The 19438-nt window shown below is 41.3% G+C and overlaps 1 protein-coding gene across 1 annotated transcript in view; it reads left to right on the top strand.

Annotated features, from left to right (window-relative positions):
* PRKDC (protein kinase, DNA-activated, catalytic subunit) overlaps positions 1–19438 on the top strand; it is an 83939-nt gene that overhangs the window by 58764 nt on the left and 5737 nt on the right. Inside the window, exons 63-81 of the mRNA XM_033155173.1 lie at positions 822–1036; positions 2399–2537; positions 3572–3760; positions 4340–4564; positions 4819–4927; positions 5433–5544; positions 5864–6053; positions 6241–6415; positions 6547–6737; positions 8000–8180; positions 9469–9629; positions 10093–10304; positions 12175–12262; positions 12442–12585; positions 12733–12937; positions 14359–14426; positions 15601–15821; positions 16519–16611; positions 18736–18828. Coding sequence (XP_033011064.1) covers positions 822–1036; positions 2399–2537; positions 3572–3760; positions 4340–4564; positions 4819–4927; positions 5433–5544; positions 5864–6053; positions 6241–6415; positions 6547–6737; positions 8000–8180; positions 9469–9629; positions 10093–10304; positions 12175–12262; positions 12442–12585; positions 12733–12937; positions 14359–14426; positions 15601–15821; positions 16519–16611; positions 18736–18828 — 3011 coding nt within the window. The remainder of the gene's footprint in view (positions 1–821; positions 1037–2398; positions 2538–3571; positions 3761–4339; positions 4565–4818; positions 4928–5432; positions 5545–5863; positions 6054–6240; positions 6416–6546; positions 6738–7999; positions 8181–9468; positions 9630–10092; positions 10305–12174; positions 12263–12441; positions 12586–12732; positions 12938–14358; positions 14427–15600; positions 15822–16518; positions 16612–18735; positions 18829–19438) is intronic.

Below are 19438 nucleotides of genomic sequence, written 5' to 3'. Positions count from 1 at the left end.
AAACAAACACCTTCCTTCAGAAAAAAGAAAGAAATGCTCTAATGAAAGATGACACATTTTTTTTCTTTCCAAAGAAACTTGCCAAGCCCCTTCTGCAGTTCTTCCCACATGTTTGTGTCACTTGGAGTAGATGTGACTTGAACAAAACAGCCTGGTGGGCCAAATTTGATCAGAAGACCAGAAAATTTACACCACTTTTACAGAAGATATAAATGAGCACAAGCTAAAATTGATTAAAGATGACACCATTCTTACTTAAATTTGTTAATATTTACCCAGTAGTTCTTCCTGCTTCTAAATGGTCTATGAAGTTGTCTTAATTCTTGTTCTCTACATCATAAAATTTACCTAGTTGGCTAATTTCTTTATAGACAAAGGTTGAGTCCACATTAGATGTTCAGTGTGGAACTGCCACGCTCCATTCACTTCTTTTCTATTTCATTCATTTTATTTGTATACCTGTTAAAATCCATCTGTCTTGGGAGGCACGAAGAAAAAAATGCTCAAAGTGGCTCACAACAAAGAAACAGGGATGCATTTCAAACAATCACTACAAAAACAATTTGCTTGCGTCCAATTATGACAGTGTTGTAAATCTCCCTGTCTCTGCAGCTAATAAGAATATGAAATGAGGCTAGGGAAATGCACAATATTATGATGTCAAGACAGAAGTAAGTTGTCCTAGATCTAGACATAACAGAGAGGTCTGTTGGATTAAATGGGGGGGGAGGCATGCGTGTATGTGACATGGCTTATTAAACATTACATATTAAGCTAACCTCAAAGTAATTCCAAAGCTAATTATGGGTTTTGTGTGATAGGAAATGAGCTACCAACACAGAGAGCTGCTGGACCTCAACCCTTCAAGTGTGAGCACTAGCTGCTTAGCAAGTTTGCAGCAGCCGGTGGGTATCCTGCTTCTTGAACAATCTTTAATTCACCTTTCCCCTGAGGAGGAGGAGGAACCACCCTCCAAAAGGATGCGTGGAAAGAGAGACCTTTCACCCAGTGTGATCAAATGGATTGAACTCGCCAAGTAAGTTTTTCTTTATTTCCTCTCTATAGTTACTTTACTTATGGTGTGTTTTTAAATTGACTGTATAAAGAAAACTACAAGTAGTATTCTTTTTGCAGCCGTTTATATAACACTCATTGAATTATTCAGTATTTTCTCAGTAGTGATGCTGTTGGACTAGGACTGAGAAACAAGCCCAGGTTCAAATGTTTACTCAACAGTGATACTCACTGGATTACTTTGAGGTGCCCTGGGGCGGCTAAACCATGGGGCGTATACAGACTGCCAAGAGGTTTTGGGTGGTCCTCAGGAACAACCCCCCTCCCCAATTCTGTGTTGTGTGTATGTGCAAATATATTTGAGGGGGAACTCCCCTACCTTTCCCCACAGCTTACTATCTTCATTGGGTTTCCCCAAGCACCCTAGTGTAACCTTCACCACTTCTAAGTCATTTGGAGCTTCTAAAAAACCTTTAATGGAGTCTTTCCTACTGCTGTATTAACAGTGCTATTTATTAGCCTATTCTCTTCACTTCTCTTCATTGCTGTCCGCATTATTTGTTGTGCGATGATGTCTTCAGTAGCTGATGATGAACTGTCCTCCTTGATTACCCACAAAGACACCAGAGCAAGAAAAACAATGCAGGCAGCAGTGAGCAGAAGTAAGGAAGTCAGCACCACCTATTGATTGCAATGCTTATCAAATTAAATGTATTTGGGGGAACTGGAGATGGGGAAGACAGGTTCTGAAAGAAGGAGGGAAATAATCACATAAAAATGCAAGCCGCACCCCATTTGTGTACATTCTATTTGTCCACGACCACGCACACACATGCCGAGTACAGTGGTGCCTCGGGTTAAGAACTTAATTCGTTCTGGAGTTCCGTTCTTAACCTGAAACTGTTCTTAACCTGAGATACCACTTTAGCTAATGGGGCCTCCCATTGATGCTGCGCTGCCGCCAAGCGATTTCTGTTCTCATCCTGAAGCAAAGTTCTTAAGCCGAGGTACTATTTCTGGGTTAGCAGAGTCTGTAACCAGAGGTACCACTGTACCTGGAAGTGGTACCCAGAAATGGTCAACCAAGCCCCGCCATTCCTCCAACGCGCGGGAACCGGAGGGGTGGTGTAGCTGGCTCAACTGATGTGTGCAGGGCAGAAACTTTGCCGTGCACAACAGCTGGGATGGCCCAGCTCAGGCTCCTGAGGGCCAGAGGAATGGAGGGGCTTTGTTGAGGGCTTTCCAGGGTGCCCACCATTTTACATGATTTCATATACATGCGTGAAATGGCCTTGGTGCCATTGCTTATGGAAGTTAGGATGGCGTGTACTTAAGCAATAAGCATTCAGCTGTATCCTGGACTCTCCCCCCCCCCACTTTCTAGGCTTTATCGATCAGTTGGAGATTATGATGTTCTGCGGGCTATTTTTAGTGGAAAGATTGACACTAAGGAAATTACTCAGAAAGCTCTATTAGCAGAAGCAAAAAACGATTATGCTGAAGCAGCGAAGCAGTATGATAAGGTATGCTTTTTATATGAAGTCTTGCTTTCAAGTATCTGAAGAAAAAAGTAATTGTTCAGGCTGAATATGGATTTTTAAAGGTTCTTCAAATCATCATTTCTCTGCTTTAGCCAGGATAATTTTCTTCATAACTGAGGAAAAGGAGAGGCATGAATTGCACATAAACGTGTTAAGACTTTGAAAGCTTTTTCAGTGCAGCTTTATAGTCATTAGTAGGGGTAGAAGAGAGTCTGATTTACTGACCTCTAAGCTAGCCCCTAAGGTGTAATCAGAGTAATGATAAATGGAGAGTCAGAGTAATTGGTGCAGCACCAACATAGGTGGGAAGGCTGGGCAGGGTGTGTGTGTGGGGGAGATCCCAAAGATAGGAATTCTATCTGCCCTCCCATGAAGCCATTCCGAGAACTCAATTTCAGGGATTGCTCATGGTGTTGGGCCAGAGAAACAAAGCAGGGATGCATTTTGGGTACTACCCACCCTGTTGCCTGACACCCTCCCTGCTTAAACAGGTTGAGGTGGTTTCCTGAGTTCTCTTCTTCTTCTTATCCCTTTCTTTCATTAGTTACTAGTTTGCTTTCAGTGTTTCTTCTGTTAACTTGTTAGTCTATATATTGTTGGATATGCTTAAATACAAAGGAGTGTTGCTGCATCTAAGAATTCGTTTTGTTAAAGGAGCATCTCCATTTTGGCAGTTGCCCAGAAATATTATATGACTGGTAGTTCTGCTTTCATGGGAGGGGCTGTCTTTCTTTCATGCAGCATAAGCTTTGCATGTCAAAAGGTCCTTGGCATCTCTAGGTGCAGCTAGAAAAGATGCCTGACTAAAATCAGTGTTGGTGGTTGTGATCTAGATGGGCCAATGGTTGGGCTTGGTATTTGGCAGCTTCCTATGCTCCTAGGTCACACGGTGTTGTTGTTGTTGTTGTTGTTGTTGCACAGGTATAAAAACTGTTATGGAAGAGCAAATTGGCCATGAATTCATTATTGTGTACAGATAGATTACTAGATAATCACATATGTATTTGTTTCTACAGGCACTCTCTATGCAAGACTGGTCTGATGAAGAACCAACAGAAGCGGAAAAAGATTTTTGGGAGCTTTCATCTCTTGAATGTTACAACCGCTTGACAGAATGGAAGTCTCTGGAATACTGTTCGACTGTAAACATTGATAATGGACAGCCCTCAGACCTAAATAAAACATGGAGTGATCCATTTTATCAGGTTTTCAAACATACGTATTTATTTTCCATTCTGGCTACACTGCACTTGTTCATTGCATCAGTCTGCTATATGTCAGGGCCAAACTGCATGCGATAATGGAGATTTGTGATTCATCTCGTGTGTTTTCCTACTACAGGTCTAACAGCAGCTTCTGGGGTGTGTGGGTTTTGAGTATGAAATGTGTGTGTGTGTGTGTGTGTGTGTGCTTGTGCTGCAGGGAGTTAAGTATTCTTCCCCCTGCTGCTGCTCCAGAAAAATTGGCTACCCTACTACCAGCTGTGTTTCAATTTATTTTCGTTCTTTTCTTTAAAAAGGGGGGTTTTGAGATCAGTCATGGATCTGCTGTGTAATGTGTCATTTGGTCCTTCCCTGTGGGAAGAGCTCTCAACCTAATATTAGTCTTGTGTGGAAGAATCTCACTGTTAGTATGTATTAAAATATTAAACAAAAGCACCAAACGCAGTAGAGTACATTAAAATTTTAATATAAATATAATTAAGTGAAATATAATCCAAGATAATGCAATCAGGTCATGAATGCTATTTCAATGTAATAAATTTCAATTTCCCACCACTTTAGGAAACCTATCTGCCGTACATAATTCGCAGCAAACTGAAGCTTCTCCTTCATGGTGCTAATGACCAGTCTTTACTGACATTCATTGATGAAGCTATGAAGACTGAACAGAAGAAAGCTCTAATGGAAATGTATTACAGCCAAGAGTTGAGTCTTCTCTACATTCTACAGGATGATTTTGACAGAGCCAAATATTATGTCAACAATGCTATGCAGGTGTTCATGCAGGTAAGGATCACATACATCTGGTGTGAAAAGTCAGCAGATACGGATAAAAGTTCATTGCTACTGCAGGATTATGTCACTCTCCACTGCCTCCTTGGGAGTTAAAAGGGAATAAAACAGGTTCAGGTTTAAAATCTTGATTCCCTGAGATGATTAGGGCTTGCTAACTACAGAATGTGTACGGAAAAGCATGGCATAAAGGAAAATCCACTAATAATTGTAAAGGAATTCAAATGGAAATGTCGTCTATTCCACAGAACTATTCCAATATCGATTCGCTGTTGCACCAGAGTCGACTTACCAAGCTGCAGTCTGTTCAGGCTTTAACAGAAATACAGGACTTTGTCAACTTTATCAGCAAGCCAAGTAAGTTTTTCTAACTTCATGTGGTGCTTTCACATTGTTGTAGTAGACTTGTAAATCGGGGGGGGGGGGGAATTAATCCCAACTTGGAGGTAGCAATGTTCTCCTTTCAAAAAGATAAATATGTATCTTTCATTTTGTACCTACAAAAATGTACAGAATAGAATAGATATTGGATGTCACCCTTTCTTGATAGTGAGTACTACTACAGGTTTTTTTTATTTCTTTGTTCTGATCCAAGTGTATCTCTGTATTTAAGCTACTCTTCTGTTTTAAACTACTGTTCCTCTATGCCACATCATGACCTGTTTTTACATTCCGGAACCTGTCAGAACCAGCTTCTAGTGCACTGCTGTTTATAAAACAAATATGCACACAAACAATTCAACATAAGTAACTGGCCATGCTAGTTATTTATGATTTTGACATGTGTTTCTTATGCTGCATAATCAGGTTGCAGGTGTAATTTTTAAACTTTGTATTCTTTCCTCCAACAAATGGCTCTTAGGTAATATAGGTTCTCAGGCATCACTTAAGAGACTGCTTAGTATTTGGACAAACAGATATCCAGATACCAAAATGGATCCTATGCACATTTGGGATGATATCATAACAAATCGGTAAATAAAGGTTGATCTTGATTATTTGTGATTGCATATATCTATTAAACATTCATTCATTTAATATATTCTGAGTAAAATTGTTCTTGCACTGTCCACAACTATTTCTGTAATTAATAATTTCTGTTGATAGACAGTCATGACAGTTCAAGGATGGGTTTTGCATGTTATATACCCACAACATTCAGATGTTTATTTAATGCATTTTCCTTCTCTTCCAACTTTTCATATAGAAAAAGAAGAGTAAGGAATGAAATGTCTTTTGTGGTTCCAGTTCTGTTTCTGTCAACGTTATGTTACTTTCTCTATGTTTCTGCAGATGTTTCTTCCTTGACAAAATTGAGGAGAGACTTCCTAAAACGAGTCTGGAAGACAGTATAGAAGTGGATGGAGGGGGAGATGCTAGTTTCAAAATGGAAGTGGACCATGAGAATGAAGACATACACTCACTGATTAGAAACTGCAAATTTACCATGAAAATGAAAATGATAGAGAGTGCCAGGAAACAGGTGCCTATGTCCTGTTTAGCAGGCCTTAATCCATTATAAAAACATAAAAAGTAGATTCGGATAATGCATGCTTCTATTTCCCTTTTCTTACCTTCATATTGAATAGATTTGCCCTTCCTCCATATTCTTTGCTGTTTTTACTGATGTTTCTCTCCACACACACCCCCCCTTTGAAATGTCAATGCAGAACAGCTTCTCAGTAGCCATGAAACTTCTGAAGGACCTGCATGCAGATTCTAAGACAAGAGAAGACTGGCTTGTGAGATGGAACCACAGCTATTGCCGCTTCAGCCATAGCCGCAGCCGAAGCCAGAGTAGTCCTGAACAAATACTTACAGTACTCAAAACCACCTCCCTACTAGGTATGTGCTTCATGAAGGTGTCCACTACGCATAATGCAATCATGCTTGGTTTAAGAGAGGGTCTTAACTGCGCTTTCTGCATATATCATATTTGTAACAGAGTCTCAGTTTTACAATGTTTGGTCCAACAGATGAGGATAAATTGGGCAGCTTGAGCAGCAGTGCCTTAACCTTCCGCAACCAAAACCACCTCCTGGGTACCACTTTCCACATCATGGCCAGTGCCCTTTGCAAGGATCCAGGGTGTCTTGACCAAATCGAGGAAGAGAAAGCTAAAAAGGTCTTAGTGCTTTCAGGAGAAAAGCCTGATAATATTGAAAAGGTAAGTTCTTTTTCTCTCAGAATTGCTACACAAGTGACTGAAGGTACAACTTGATTTTCTTCTTTCTTGCCCTAATCAATTATATCAGAGGTTTTCAACCTTTTTGGGTCCATGGCTCCCTTGACCAACTACATCCTTCCTGCAGCACCCCTGTGGGGGGCAGGAGCCCAGTTATGTCACCCCTTGCCTGTAGAGCCAGCAGCCTCTCACCCTTTTTCAAACACCCTCCCTTGTGGAGTCTTCCCTCAGCCTCCTCTCCCCTCTCCTTAGGAGTCCTCTGGGTAGCTGCAGCTGCCGCCTCTGGTCTCTGAGCTGCCTACCCCAGGAGCATGGGAAGCAGCTCTTGGCCAGCCCCAGAGGCACCAATCAGCTGGGGATCTTGTCGCCACAGCTGTTGCAACAAACAGCTGTGCAAGCCTTTAGCAGGCAGAGACGCAAGAGGGCATCAGAGGAATGGAGGGAATGAAAGGGGGACAGAGGCCAGTCTTGCCCGCAGCACCCCTGGCCATCATTCAAGGCACCCCAGGGTGCCACAGCACACTGGTTGAAAACCACTGGATTATATCATATCTATTATATAATAATAAAATGTTATAGTGATTTCAGTGGAATTTACTAATTCCATGCCATGAAATCCTCTTCCTGGTTTCTGGATGGCACTCTCTGCACCAGTGAATTTTATGTTGCACTGGTTCATCTTAAGGCTTCTGCCTCACCATACCAGTAGGGGGAATAGGAAGGGACTTGCAGGGATGACCTTTCTCCTGTGCTCTCCATCTTCCTCCTCCTTACTGTTCCTAGCAGTAGCCAGATGCCATTAAGAATCTCACAAATGCAGCACAGTGGTTGCCATCACATCTTGTAGCAATGACTCTCCATAAGTTAATTTTTGCATTGCATGAAACAGTATTTTCTAATTGTACATGCTTTAATTTCTATCAACTGATTTTATTCACTGGCCCAAATTCTAGGTGCTGGCTGCAGCAGGAGGGCACACTTCCACAGCCCAAGGTTTTTTTGGGGTGGGGGGTGGGGGGGAGCTTGAGGAATGTGCTGTGTCCATGAACAGTTCTGTATCTCACTTTTTAGCTGTTCCTGCTTTCCTTCTTTCAACCTTTTCTTTCCTCCTGCCTCCTCTTTCTGTGCCTGTGCCTTACTATCTGTCTGTCTCAAAAGCACTTTGTAGTCTTGTTTAAGAAATCATGCCTACTTCTGTGACTCTAGAACTTGGTTCTGGGATTTCTAATTTGTTGTAATTTCAGGTTATAGCAGGTTTGAATAAGAGGGCATTCCATTGCTTCAGCAAGGCTGCAAGGAAAGCTGAAGAAGAAGTACAGTCCCTCTCATCTGAACACATAGATACAAAGGGTGTCATAGATGCTTATATGACGTTGGCTAATTTCTGTGACAGTCATCTCCGGAAGGAAGAAGAAAGCTCAGCAGGTGAGATAAAAGAGTTGTTCATGCCAGTTATGCAGCTATGACAAAGATAGATTGGGGGGGGGGTGTTGTATATTAAAGGCCACAGCGATACATTCTTCTTGGACAGTTAAATCTACCCCAGTTGAACATTTTGATAAATGATGAGAGCTACTTTATCTAACATCAAGTTGGCTTTTAGTTTTCATGGTTGTTCTGGTAAGGTACATATAATGGTAAGGTACATAATCATACCATAATGATCTGTTCCTACAAATGTTTTCCCTAACCAAAACTGAAGAAGTAAAATCAACTCATGGTGGTTTTACATCATCAGAAAAGAACACGTTATTAACCTAGCAATTCTAAAATATAGACATTTTACACTTGCAAGATTGAATGTATTGCCCTCAGCTGTACTTGAGGGATGATTCCAAATGAAAAATGCTTATGTCCCTGTGGAGATGGCAGTACTGAATGGGTGGCGCATGCCCTTCTGGCTTGCACTCTTCATAAAGACTTAAGGAATGAGGTTATTACCCCTCTTTTATTGTCCGTTCCGGGTTGCCCAGCCACTGCCACAGTGTCCTTTCTCTTGGCAGATCAAGATGAGCAAGTGACAGCAAAGGTTGCAATGTTTTTAGCTGGGGCAATTAGAATAAGATCTACTATTTGACTACTGATTCAAAACTGTAAAATGTATTTTATATAATTGGCTTTTTATTTCTGTTCTTTGTATATCATATTGTTGTATTGCTATGGCTGATGGCTGACGGAAATATAGATTCATTCATTCACACGTTATTCAATCTTATATAATTTTTTATTTGGAATATTTATAAACCACTAAACATTATAAAAAACCATAGTGGTATACAACAATAAAACAATACAACTAAAACAAGTATAAACTGATAAGGTAGTTATTAAAAAAACAACAAGATATTGCCAGTTGAGTCCTGAGATAGTTACAAAAACAACAGGTTACAATTAAAGAAATGGATTTAGCACATACTGTGCTCCGAAGTGCTAGATGCCCCCAAACCACCAGTAATATGTTTTATAAACTTCATTCTGGCCAGCCATCAATATTGATGAGTCCCGAGGTTATTGTCTCATAGAGAGAATGTTATAATACCCACATGTGCAAAATGCTTAGAGTAGTGAACTACATTATCGCAGACTAAATGTCCGACAGAGGCCAAACAAAGCTAGCTGTTGTTTTAGGCTTTGACAAGGTACTTCACTGAAAGAGTTTTTAATTGAACATGGCAAACTATGTCTTTCTGTTTGTCTTCTTGTGTCTTGTCAGCTATAAATGCTGTGGATTTGCAGGCATTTCCAGCCATTGTGGTGGAGAAAGTCATAAAAGCTCTAAAACTGAATTCTGAAGAAGCCAGGTTGAAATTTCCCAGGCTGTTGCAGATTGTAGAAAAGTACCCAACAGAGACTTTGGGCCTCATGGCACAAGAGGTGAGCCTTCCCTTCCCTGTGGGCAAACAAATAAAAAGATAAGATTGGTTTTGATATGACATGAAATTATTCAGGGTAGTAAAAATAAGAAGGGATTGCAAATAGCTTTGAAAGGATCTCTCCAAACTGGGTGAGTGGGCAATAAAATGGTGCAAATGCAGTTCAGTGTAAGGAAGTATAAAACTGCTTTAGCAGCTGAACACAAGATTCCCTTTTTTATTCCCAGTTTAGTTAAGAATTCTTGTTTATTTCTATGTTAATGTTCTTAGAAAGATGCTGCAATGTGCTTTGGCTAAGTCAACACTTGATGCAAATTTGATATGATCCATGCACATTACCAGACAAAATTTACAATAGGATAAATGCTGCATTATATTCTGTTGGTTCAACTGAGTTTGGTAGATGAAAACGTGTATTGTTTGCTTTTCGCCACCTTCACAGATATTACATGTTTTTTAAACAGATTTCCTCAGTGCCCTGTTGGCAGTTCATTGGCTGGATCAGCCAGTTGATGGCGATGCTTGACAAGGAGGAAGCAATTGCTGTACAACATGCGGTGGAAGAAATTGCCAACAGCTACCCACAGGCCTTAGTGTATCCTTTCATGATCAGCAGTGAGAGCTTTTCTTTCCAGGAAACTGTCGTGGGCCATAGGAATAAGGAGTTTGTAGCAAGGTGAGGATGTTGAGCGATACGTTTTGGAAAGCAAATAATCTTTATTGCTGGTAACAAGAAATTATACATTCCAAAAAGCACATACATCGGTTGCAAGTTTACAGTATAGTACATTTTAAATTGAAGTGTTAGAGGTAGGCATTGTATCTTAAGAAATATAGGCATTTCCCTTTTCTGCACTTCCTTAGCTGTTAAAGAGTTCCAATTTTGTAACATACTTCTCAGCAAAATTAAAAGTAACAACTGTTTTTATTTTCCTCCTCTTCTATTGGGTGGTGTCCAATGCTTGCCTTCTACTGAGAGAATGTCTGTGTAATGGTAGGGAGGCAATTTTCAGCGATGCCTCTTTCCCCCTCCCTCCAATATGTTCTGGAGAGCCCCTCAACCCTCTGGAGCAAATTTTGAGAGGGGTAGGCAGCAAAGCAGAGCAGGAATTGCTATACCGTATATACTCGAGTATAAGTCAACCCAAATATAAGCCGAGGTACCTAATTTCCCTACAAAAATGTGGGAAAGCTTATTGACTCGTGTATAAGCCGGTTCACCTTTGCCACTGTGGTAGAGGAGGAACGAGCAGCCCAAAGCAGCCCTTTGGGCTGCTCCTTCCTCTTCCTCCTTTGCTGCTGTGGAGCTCACCCCGTCGCAGGGTTTCGAACCGCCATTCTTCTGATCAGCAAGCCCTAGGGCTCTGTGGTTTAACTCACAGCGCAATGTTCCCTTGTGTTATACAGAGAAGGCTGGGATCCTGTCCTGTTTAAGCAGGAGCCAGGGAAAGTGAGCACCTGTGGGGTTTTAATACTTCCTTAACTGATAGGCTTTCTGCCTTCTGGGGTCTAAAGTTTGCATTTATGTGAGCAGTTCAGGAATGGAACAAGCTGCCTGGGGAGAGTAAAGAACTGCCGTTCTTGTACACTTCTTAAGGAATGGTTGACTTGAGTATAAGCCGAGGGCAGCTTTTAAAGCACAAAAAGGGTGCTGAAAAACTAGGCTTATACTCAAGTATATACGGTAAATTGCTTCCTGCCCCTATTCCACCAGTTGGTGTGTTTTCTGTCAGTAGAAGGAAAGCCTTGGATACCACTTGGTCACTTAATGTGAAGCTTAATTCTAGTGCTTGTGCAGGAGGCATCCAGCTCCACCTAATTTGCCGAGGGAGCTGTTCTAAGCTATTGCAGGCTATAAATTAGATACACATTTTGTTTCATGCTTGCTCAGAGGAGCTTGCTTTTGCTTCTCTTCTGCTCAGCAGCAGGATGGAAATGCCTAGCCAGTACAAGTCTGGATCACATATCCTCACCGCCTAGGCCAGGGGATGACGACGACGACACATTAAACCCATTTTACCTAAATTACTGGGAGGGACTCGGGTGGCGCTGTGGTCTAAGCCACTGAACCTAGGGATTGCCAATCGGAAGGTCGGTGGTCCGAATCCCCGCGACAGGGTGAGCTCCTGTTGTTTGGTCCCAGCTCCTGCCAACCTAGCAGTTCGAAAGCACATCAAAGTGCAAGTAGATAAATAGGTACCGCTCCAGTGGGAAAATAAACAGCGTTTCCATGCACTGCTCTAGTTTCGCTAGAAGTGGCTTAGTCATGCTGGCCACATGACCTAGAAAAACTGTCTGCGGACAAACGTCGGCTCCCTCAACCAATAAAGTGAGATGAGTGCTGCAACCCCAGGGTCCTTTTTACCTAAATATCTCAAGCACACTCACCAGTAAGTGATCAGTATTCTGTTTTAGTATTGCAGTTTAAGAAAGCTTCTTTGGTGTTTTATGGAGGAATTGAGCTATATTATCTATTCACAAAGCAGAAGAGAATGCTTCTGCAATTATATTTCCTCTTCCTTTTTGTGATTATTTATTCTTTATAGGGTGAAGAACAAATTGGATAGAGGAGGTGTGGTGCAAGGTTTTGTTCATGCCCTCGAGCAGCTGTCCAACCCTGCAATGCTCTTCAAGGTACAATAACTGAATTCTTCATACTATGAGGGGATGTGTGCATATGCTTTTTGAGTGTTGAGGGCACACCTGAATAATTACTGAAGCAGCCCAGTTTCCATTAGTAGCTGCTATGTTTTAACTTTTGTCTTTTGGTTGGGTGCGAGAAGTGGTAAAGTGTTGTTTTTCTGGATTCACAGGATTGGGCTGAAGATGTTAGAAATGAGCTGGGGAAAACTAAGAGGAGTAAAAATAATATCCAGGAGTTGTATGATGGAATGTTCCAGAATCTGGGAAATTTACAGGCTCCAGGTCTCGGGTTGTACAGAAAGAAGTTCATTCAGGCATGTATTAATTATAGCACCTTTGGTTGAATGTTTCACCAAGTAGTATTTCCTCCTCATTCAGCTATATCAAGTGATAAACTAGTTTTAAGTACTTTGGCTGTTAACAAGAATGCAAATTATCGTGTGATTAAATTTCTGCTTCAGAAATTTGGGAAGGAATTTGACAAACACTTTGGAAAAGGAGGTTCCAAGCTGCTAGGTATGACAGACAGGGACTTCAACGGTATTGTGGAGCCTCTCTTATTAAAGATGAGAGATTGCCAGAAAGAACCTGGAAATCTGAGGGAGTGCACATCTTGGATGAGTGATTTCAAACCAGAATTCTTGAGGACTGAGCTGGAAGTTCCTGGTAAGCTACGGTTTCAGTTGGTAATCGGGAGAATATTCTTCCATTGCTAAATGGTGACTGACTATCTATTCTTACAAGTAGATAAACTTTTATTCTTTGGCAGATACTTTCTGACCATTATGACTTCTTCTAAGCAAGTTTTGCAGGATGTAATTTTTATTTTGGAGTTCCCTCCAAATGTATTACCAAAATCTAGTAGCTCAAGTTAAAATAAAAATATACCAATTCCAACGAATTATTGTGGTTGGAATTTATCTTAAAACCTGTAGTGGATGTAAGAGCCACAAAGTTATGTCTTGCTGGTGGCATGCCTGAAGCACAGAATATGTGGGCTCCTGTGCAAGACACCTTTGCTCCTTATTTGCCACTGTTCAGGACCAAGTGCCACCATGTATCAGGGTGGCCCTTGGTCGCCACAGTCTTTTCTAAAAGAAAAGAAACTGAGCTGGGGGTTGTTCCCTGAAACCAGCCTTTGTCCTGCCTCCCCTGCAGATCTCCGAGTATGACATGGTTAGAAGGGCTGATAACCAGCAGCTTGAGGGCAGTTTTGCCGTCATGATCAGGATTGTTAGAAGAATGTTGGGAGCACACCCAACACAAACAAGATGGGAAGAGTTTCTTAGCCACAGGAATTTTCTGCCAGTATAATGTTTTGAGAAAGTTTCCACCTTATTCAGCAATTGTGGATAGGGTGGAGGGCATGCTGACCAGGACAGGAGGTCAAGGGGCAGATCTTTGCTTTTTTTAATCCTTCCCTCAATTGAAACCAGTGGGGAACTAACCATGCGGGTGGCGCTGTGGGTTAAACCACAGAGCTTAGGGCTTGCTGATCAGAAGGCCGGTGGTTCGAATCCCCGCGACAGGGTGAGCTCTCGGTCCCTGCTCCTGCCAACCTAGCAGTTTGAAAGCACGTCAAAGTGCAAGTAGCTAAATAGGTACTGCTCCGGCAGGAAAGTAAATGGTGTTTCCGTGCACTGCTCTGGTTCACCAGAAGCGGTTTAGTCATGCTGGCCACATGACCCAGAAGCTGTACGCCAGCTCCCTCGGCCAGTAAAGCGAGATGAGCACCGTAACCTCAGAGTCGTCTGTGACTGGACCTAATGGTCAGGGGTCCCTTTACCTTTAGCACAGCCCGGGGCCTCTTAGAGGAGCAAAGGGGCCTTGCATCCAAGACTGCCTGTAACCTGGCTCCAGGTTGCCCCATTCTGCAGGATACAGATGTCAAAAACACCAGCAGCAGTAGCTTTACACCCATGGAGCTCTCTGGAGCTGATTTTCCCCCTCTCAGTGGTAAAGGGGCACTTTCTCAGCATCCAAATTCCCCCCCCCCCCAATGCACTGGATCAGTAGGCTAGGAACGCCCTGTTAATGACATAAATGTTTTGAAAGCTCAATTAAAGCATTACATTTTATTTATTCAGGTCAATATGATGGTAAAGGAAAACCATTGCCAGAATATCATGCACAAATTTCTGGATTTGATGAGAGGGTATGTTACTATATTAATGTACATATTTTTTATGTGTCTATTAAAAGGTAAAGGTACACTTAACGATATATTAGTAAGTGTGCATTGTATATCAATGAAAAGAAAAGAACTCACCGTAAAACTAACCTACAGGTGGTATCTAACGCCAAGAAAATTAGCACTAATACGCCCAGGAACCTCACCAAAATGCTAGAGAGGGTGCACCTCCACAGGCTCATACTTCCACATGTGGTGGGAGTGCGCCAAAATCCAACTATTCTGGACAACCATACGAGAAATATGTAAGATAACCAAGCAAGTGCTAGAAACCACCCCAGAATTGGTCTTACTAAACATCTTCCAAGACAACAGTGCCCACTTACACCACAAAGAGCTCATAACCCATCTACTCTCAGCAACCAGAAACATCATAACCAGACACTGGAGAGACCTGTCAGGAGTAAGCATGGACCAATGGTACCAAGTAGTATGGGAAACAGCCCTACTAGAAAAAATTAACCAATAAGCTGAAAATGACACGGGGACAAATAGAAGAAGACGCCTTCACCCCGGTATGGCTCCCCTTCATCACACACACAGCCCAACGAGACAATGACAAAAATCTACTGACAGCATACAAATCAATATGGCTAACCTGATCCAAAACACCCACCAACCCCACTCACACTGAAAACCAAAGATCACCACAGCAAACCACAAATGAACAATCACACTCTACGCCAACCCCGACCTCTCTCACCACCAAAGGAGCACAAGCGAACAGAGAACCTACACAAACAACGCTGACACCAAACCCTACATATATTAAGTAAAATTGAAACATTGTCACCCCACCCATCTCCCCATCCCACCCACCTCTTTCCCCCTTTTCTTCCTAATGTCTTAACAACCAAAACTGATTTGTAAAAATACTACATGGGAAAAATACGAGAGAGGCATTACACATACCTTTATAAATCAAGAAAAATTGTAATAAAAAATACTTTATATGCACAATGCACACTTACTTTTTTAAAAAGATATCACCCACATCTGGTGAAATTTTATATCTATAGTAACTTTTTTTCTGCATTCTCACACTGCAGAGAAAAGCAGATGGACTTTCTCCTATATTCTAATTTTGTATATTGAATGTTTTCTCACCCTTTCCCCACTCCACCCCATTTTGTCTAAGATAAAAGTTATGGAGTCCATTCGGAAACCAAAGCGTATAATTATTAGAGGTAGCGATGAGCGGGAATATCCCTTTCTTGTGAAGGGAGGAGAGGATCTCCGGCAAGACCAGCGCATTGAGCAGCTCTTTGATGTTATGAACACTATCCTTTCAAGAGATGCTGCCTGCAGCCAAAGAAACATGAAATTAAAAACTTACCATGTTATACCAATGACTACCAGGTAGGCGCTTGCTGACCTCCTTTCACATATAGTATATGTGCTCCAGTCTTTGTTGCATGAATTAGGAGGAGAAATGTCTTTACAGCAGGCCCACCATATAAGGAAAACCTTGGAACATCTTTTGTACGGTTGCTCAACACCAGTCATTACAAACTGGCAATTTTTCGGCAAAACGTTGCTGTGTTGCTTGTTGAACTGCAAAGTTTACCATGTCTTCCCGTGAACTCATAATTTTAATGTGCGAGATACCCTGAAGAGCAGGCTGTGCATCTTTGCACTACCCAACCATCTTCCTTGACAGTTTCCTATGCATGGCTTGTCTGAGCCTATAGTCAGAACATATGGAAGATTTATCTGTAGACAAACAGTAACAACCAGATAAATCCATGCATCACAGCAAGAAAGGAAGATGCAGTATTAGATGCCTATCGTAATGTTTAGCTGGTGCTTTATACTCCCTTATAAATGGATGCATATAATTTGCTTGAGTGAAGCAGATTTCCCCCCCCCCCAAACTTTGCCTCTTGCTTACCTTTTTAATTCTTGTGTGAACGACATTTTAATACACTTTTAAGTAGTGAAGCTAAAAAAAAAGGAAAAAAAAGTGTATACTAGTTTGCATCCTCTACATTTTTTACCCCTTTATTAAATAATAATTTCCTGTGTTTGTTGTTACCTTGGCTATATTTTCTTTCAGACTAGGGCTGATTGAGTGGCTTGAGAATACTTGCACTTTAAAGGAGTTCCTTCTGAAGAACATGTCTGAACAGGAAAAAAACGATTATAACAGGTAATGAAGGTGCATAAATCTGTTTCTTGGATGTTAATGGCATTCTTTGGAGATAGGTGAAGAATTGTGACAATAATATCCATAGGAACAATTGGCATTAATCACCAGAAGTCAAAGTACTTCCTATCTTAGATTAATAATTGGCAGCTATTTGTTTAACGGGTGACACTTCACCTCTGACCTACATGTTCTGTCTGCTTCTTTAAACAAAGAGCATGTATCACCCGTGGCTTCATCATCATTTTCTTATCAACAGATTGCTTTTTACAAGCAAAGGATTTTTTTTAAATGTTAGTTTAAATTAGGAAGTGAACTTCAGTCAGAATGGAGAGCAGTATAAAGGCATGTTCAGCACTGAAATCAATGGAAATGGATTATAATTTCCGCGATGGAGAATAAGGAGAGCCACAACTCGCCATTGTGACCAGAAACTATATCCAAAGCCTGTTCTGATCTTGGGACTAACTTGTACTCACATGAGCAAACCCTATGGTGTTGAAAGCAAACCAGTAAGTGTAGTGACAGGCAGTGACTTAAGTGGGGGAATTGTGGCTGTGTCATTCCTCCTCTGTCCTGCTGTTGCTACGCTGCCCCAGAACTAAACCATGGTTTGGCTTAACATTGTGTGTGCACCCAAGCTTGTGCTTTGTCTTCTCCAAACAAATCATGAGCTGTCAAGTAAAGAACAAGCTTTGGTTTTTACAGCTCATGGTTTGTTGAGAGTGAGACAAATCACAGCCTAGCTCTGGATAGTGCAATAGCAGTAAGAATGGGGGAAGAGGAAAGTTTAGCTTTGTGTGAACACTAGATTCTAGAAAGCTGTTTTTGCCACATCTTTGTTCCTGCTGTTTTTAAGCATTTCTCAATGTCCAGTCTATGGCATGAGTCATTTGACAACTATTTCAGCAGTGGATTTCAATTTGTTACATACATTAGTTCCAGCATCTCCACTATAAAGTGTCCTAAAAATTGATTTTTGCATTTTATCAGCACTACCTTCTGCTTTTCAGTTTGCACAGAAAGATTCTACATATATTCTAGCATTTTTTTCCTAACAGTCACAAAACAGTTAACTGTTGCTCACTGTGTAACAGTTTCTGTTTTCCAAATTGGCACTTAGCAATTTCTGGGCTTTTGTGTGAAAAGCTTGATTCAGTACAGCACTAAGAATAATGGATCATTAATTTAAAAAGAATGAGTGGGTGGTTTTCAACTCAGTGGTACCTTGGTTCAAGGACAGTTTAGTTTATGAACAACTTGGATTAAGAACGCTGCAAACCCGAAAGTAGGTGTTTTGGTTTGTGAACTTTGCCTTCGAAGCAGAACATGTTTCGCTTCCTGTTGAGTGTGTTCCATTTGTAAATTGAGTCCCCCCACTGCTGTGGGAAAGCAGTTTAAGAACGCCTTGGTTTAAGAACAGACTTCCGGAACAGATTAAGTTCATAAACCAAGCTACCACTGTGTTGAAATTAAGGAGCATGGTTAAGTTAGTTCCATTATATTCCAGTGGGTCTGCTCTGAGAGAGTTAAATACCACTCAGTATTCAAAAAAAAAATACTGATAAACATAACAATCATGTAGAAAGTACTAATATTCAGAAACTTTTCCTTAGATTGTGAAGCAAATTATAAGTTATTCTTTACAAGTTTACACTTTTAAGGAGGTGGTTGTGGAATGAATTGAATTAACAAATGCTTTAAATGTATTGTGCCTCATTTGGTGTGTTTTTCACTGAGGAAGAAATTGCCAGTGTGTTCAATGCTGAAGAATCAGTTCATAAAGCTGTAGCATCTGTATGTTACTTGAAAGAAGACAGAAGGAAATGACAAAGCTTGCTTAATGTGGTCACAAATGTGTTCTGCAAGTCAGGAACTTGTGTAATACTAGTGTGCCTATTGAAAATAGAAATTTGCCATAAACAAACATTTAGGACAAAATATAGTAGACTCAGTACTTCCTAGGAGCTCATTCTTCAATGATGCTTGGAAAACAGCATCTCCCTAAGTGCATTCTCAGAAATGGTTTGATTCATTAATTGCTCTTTAACAGCATAGTACCCCAATGCTTGGTGCTCCTTTCAGGTAATATAGAAGTAAATTACTTGCTTTCCCCCTTTTATTCAGCTACAAGGGTCCTCGTGCTGATTATACTGACTGGCTGTCCAAGATGGCAGAGAAGAGTACAAGCCCTTTGTCACGCTACACATACATGTACAAGTGAGTCTTATCTCTCAGCGGCTTGTGATATCATCAACCATGCTATCCTTCAACAGCTGTCCAAGTTAGGGGTGGGTGGCACCACTTTGGGGTCACTTCCAACTCTGTGATCGTGTGAGGCCCTTCTTCGTGTGCCTCCTCCACGAGAGGTCTGGAGGGTGGCAACACTAGAGCAAGCCTCTTCTGCAGTGGCTTCCTGCTTGTGGAATGCTCGCCCCAGGGAGGCTTGCCTGGCATCTCTGTTACATATCTTTAGCTGCCAGGCAAAAACATTCCTCTTCTCCCAGGCCCTTTGGCCAACTAAACAATCCATGGCTTTTTAAACTGTCTGTGGGCGGATTATTGTTTTTGTTTGTCACAAAGCTTTGTATTTTTATGCTTTTATATTGTAACCCCACCCTATGTTCCTTGGATAAGGGTGGTATAGAAATTCAAATGATGATGGTCATTAAGTTTCTTCCCTTACTAATGTGGCAGAGAGATTCTGATTGTGCTGCTGGCCACTGACTCATGTCCACAGAAAAACTGGGAGTTAGAAACCCACTTCTTCCTTTAAAAAAAAAAAAAAAACCTGCAGTGATTGCATGCACATACTGGTGCCCCTTCCCCT

This window comes from Lacerta agilis, chromosome 7, assembly GCF_009819535.1.
Source record: "Lacerta agilis isolate rLacAgi1 chromosome 7, rLacAgi1.pri, whole genome shotgun sequence".
Classification (NCBI taxonomy): domain Eukaryota; kingdom Metazoa; phylum Chordata; class Lepidosauria; order Squamata; family Lacertidae; genus Lacerta; species Lacerta agilis.
This window is presented reverse-complemented; position numbering and strand designations above follow the sequence as displayed.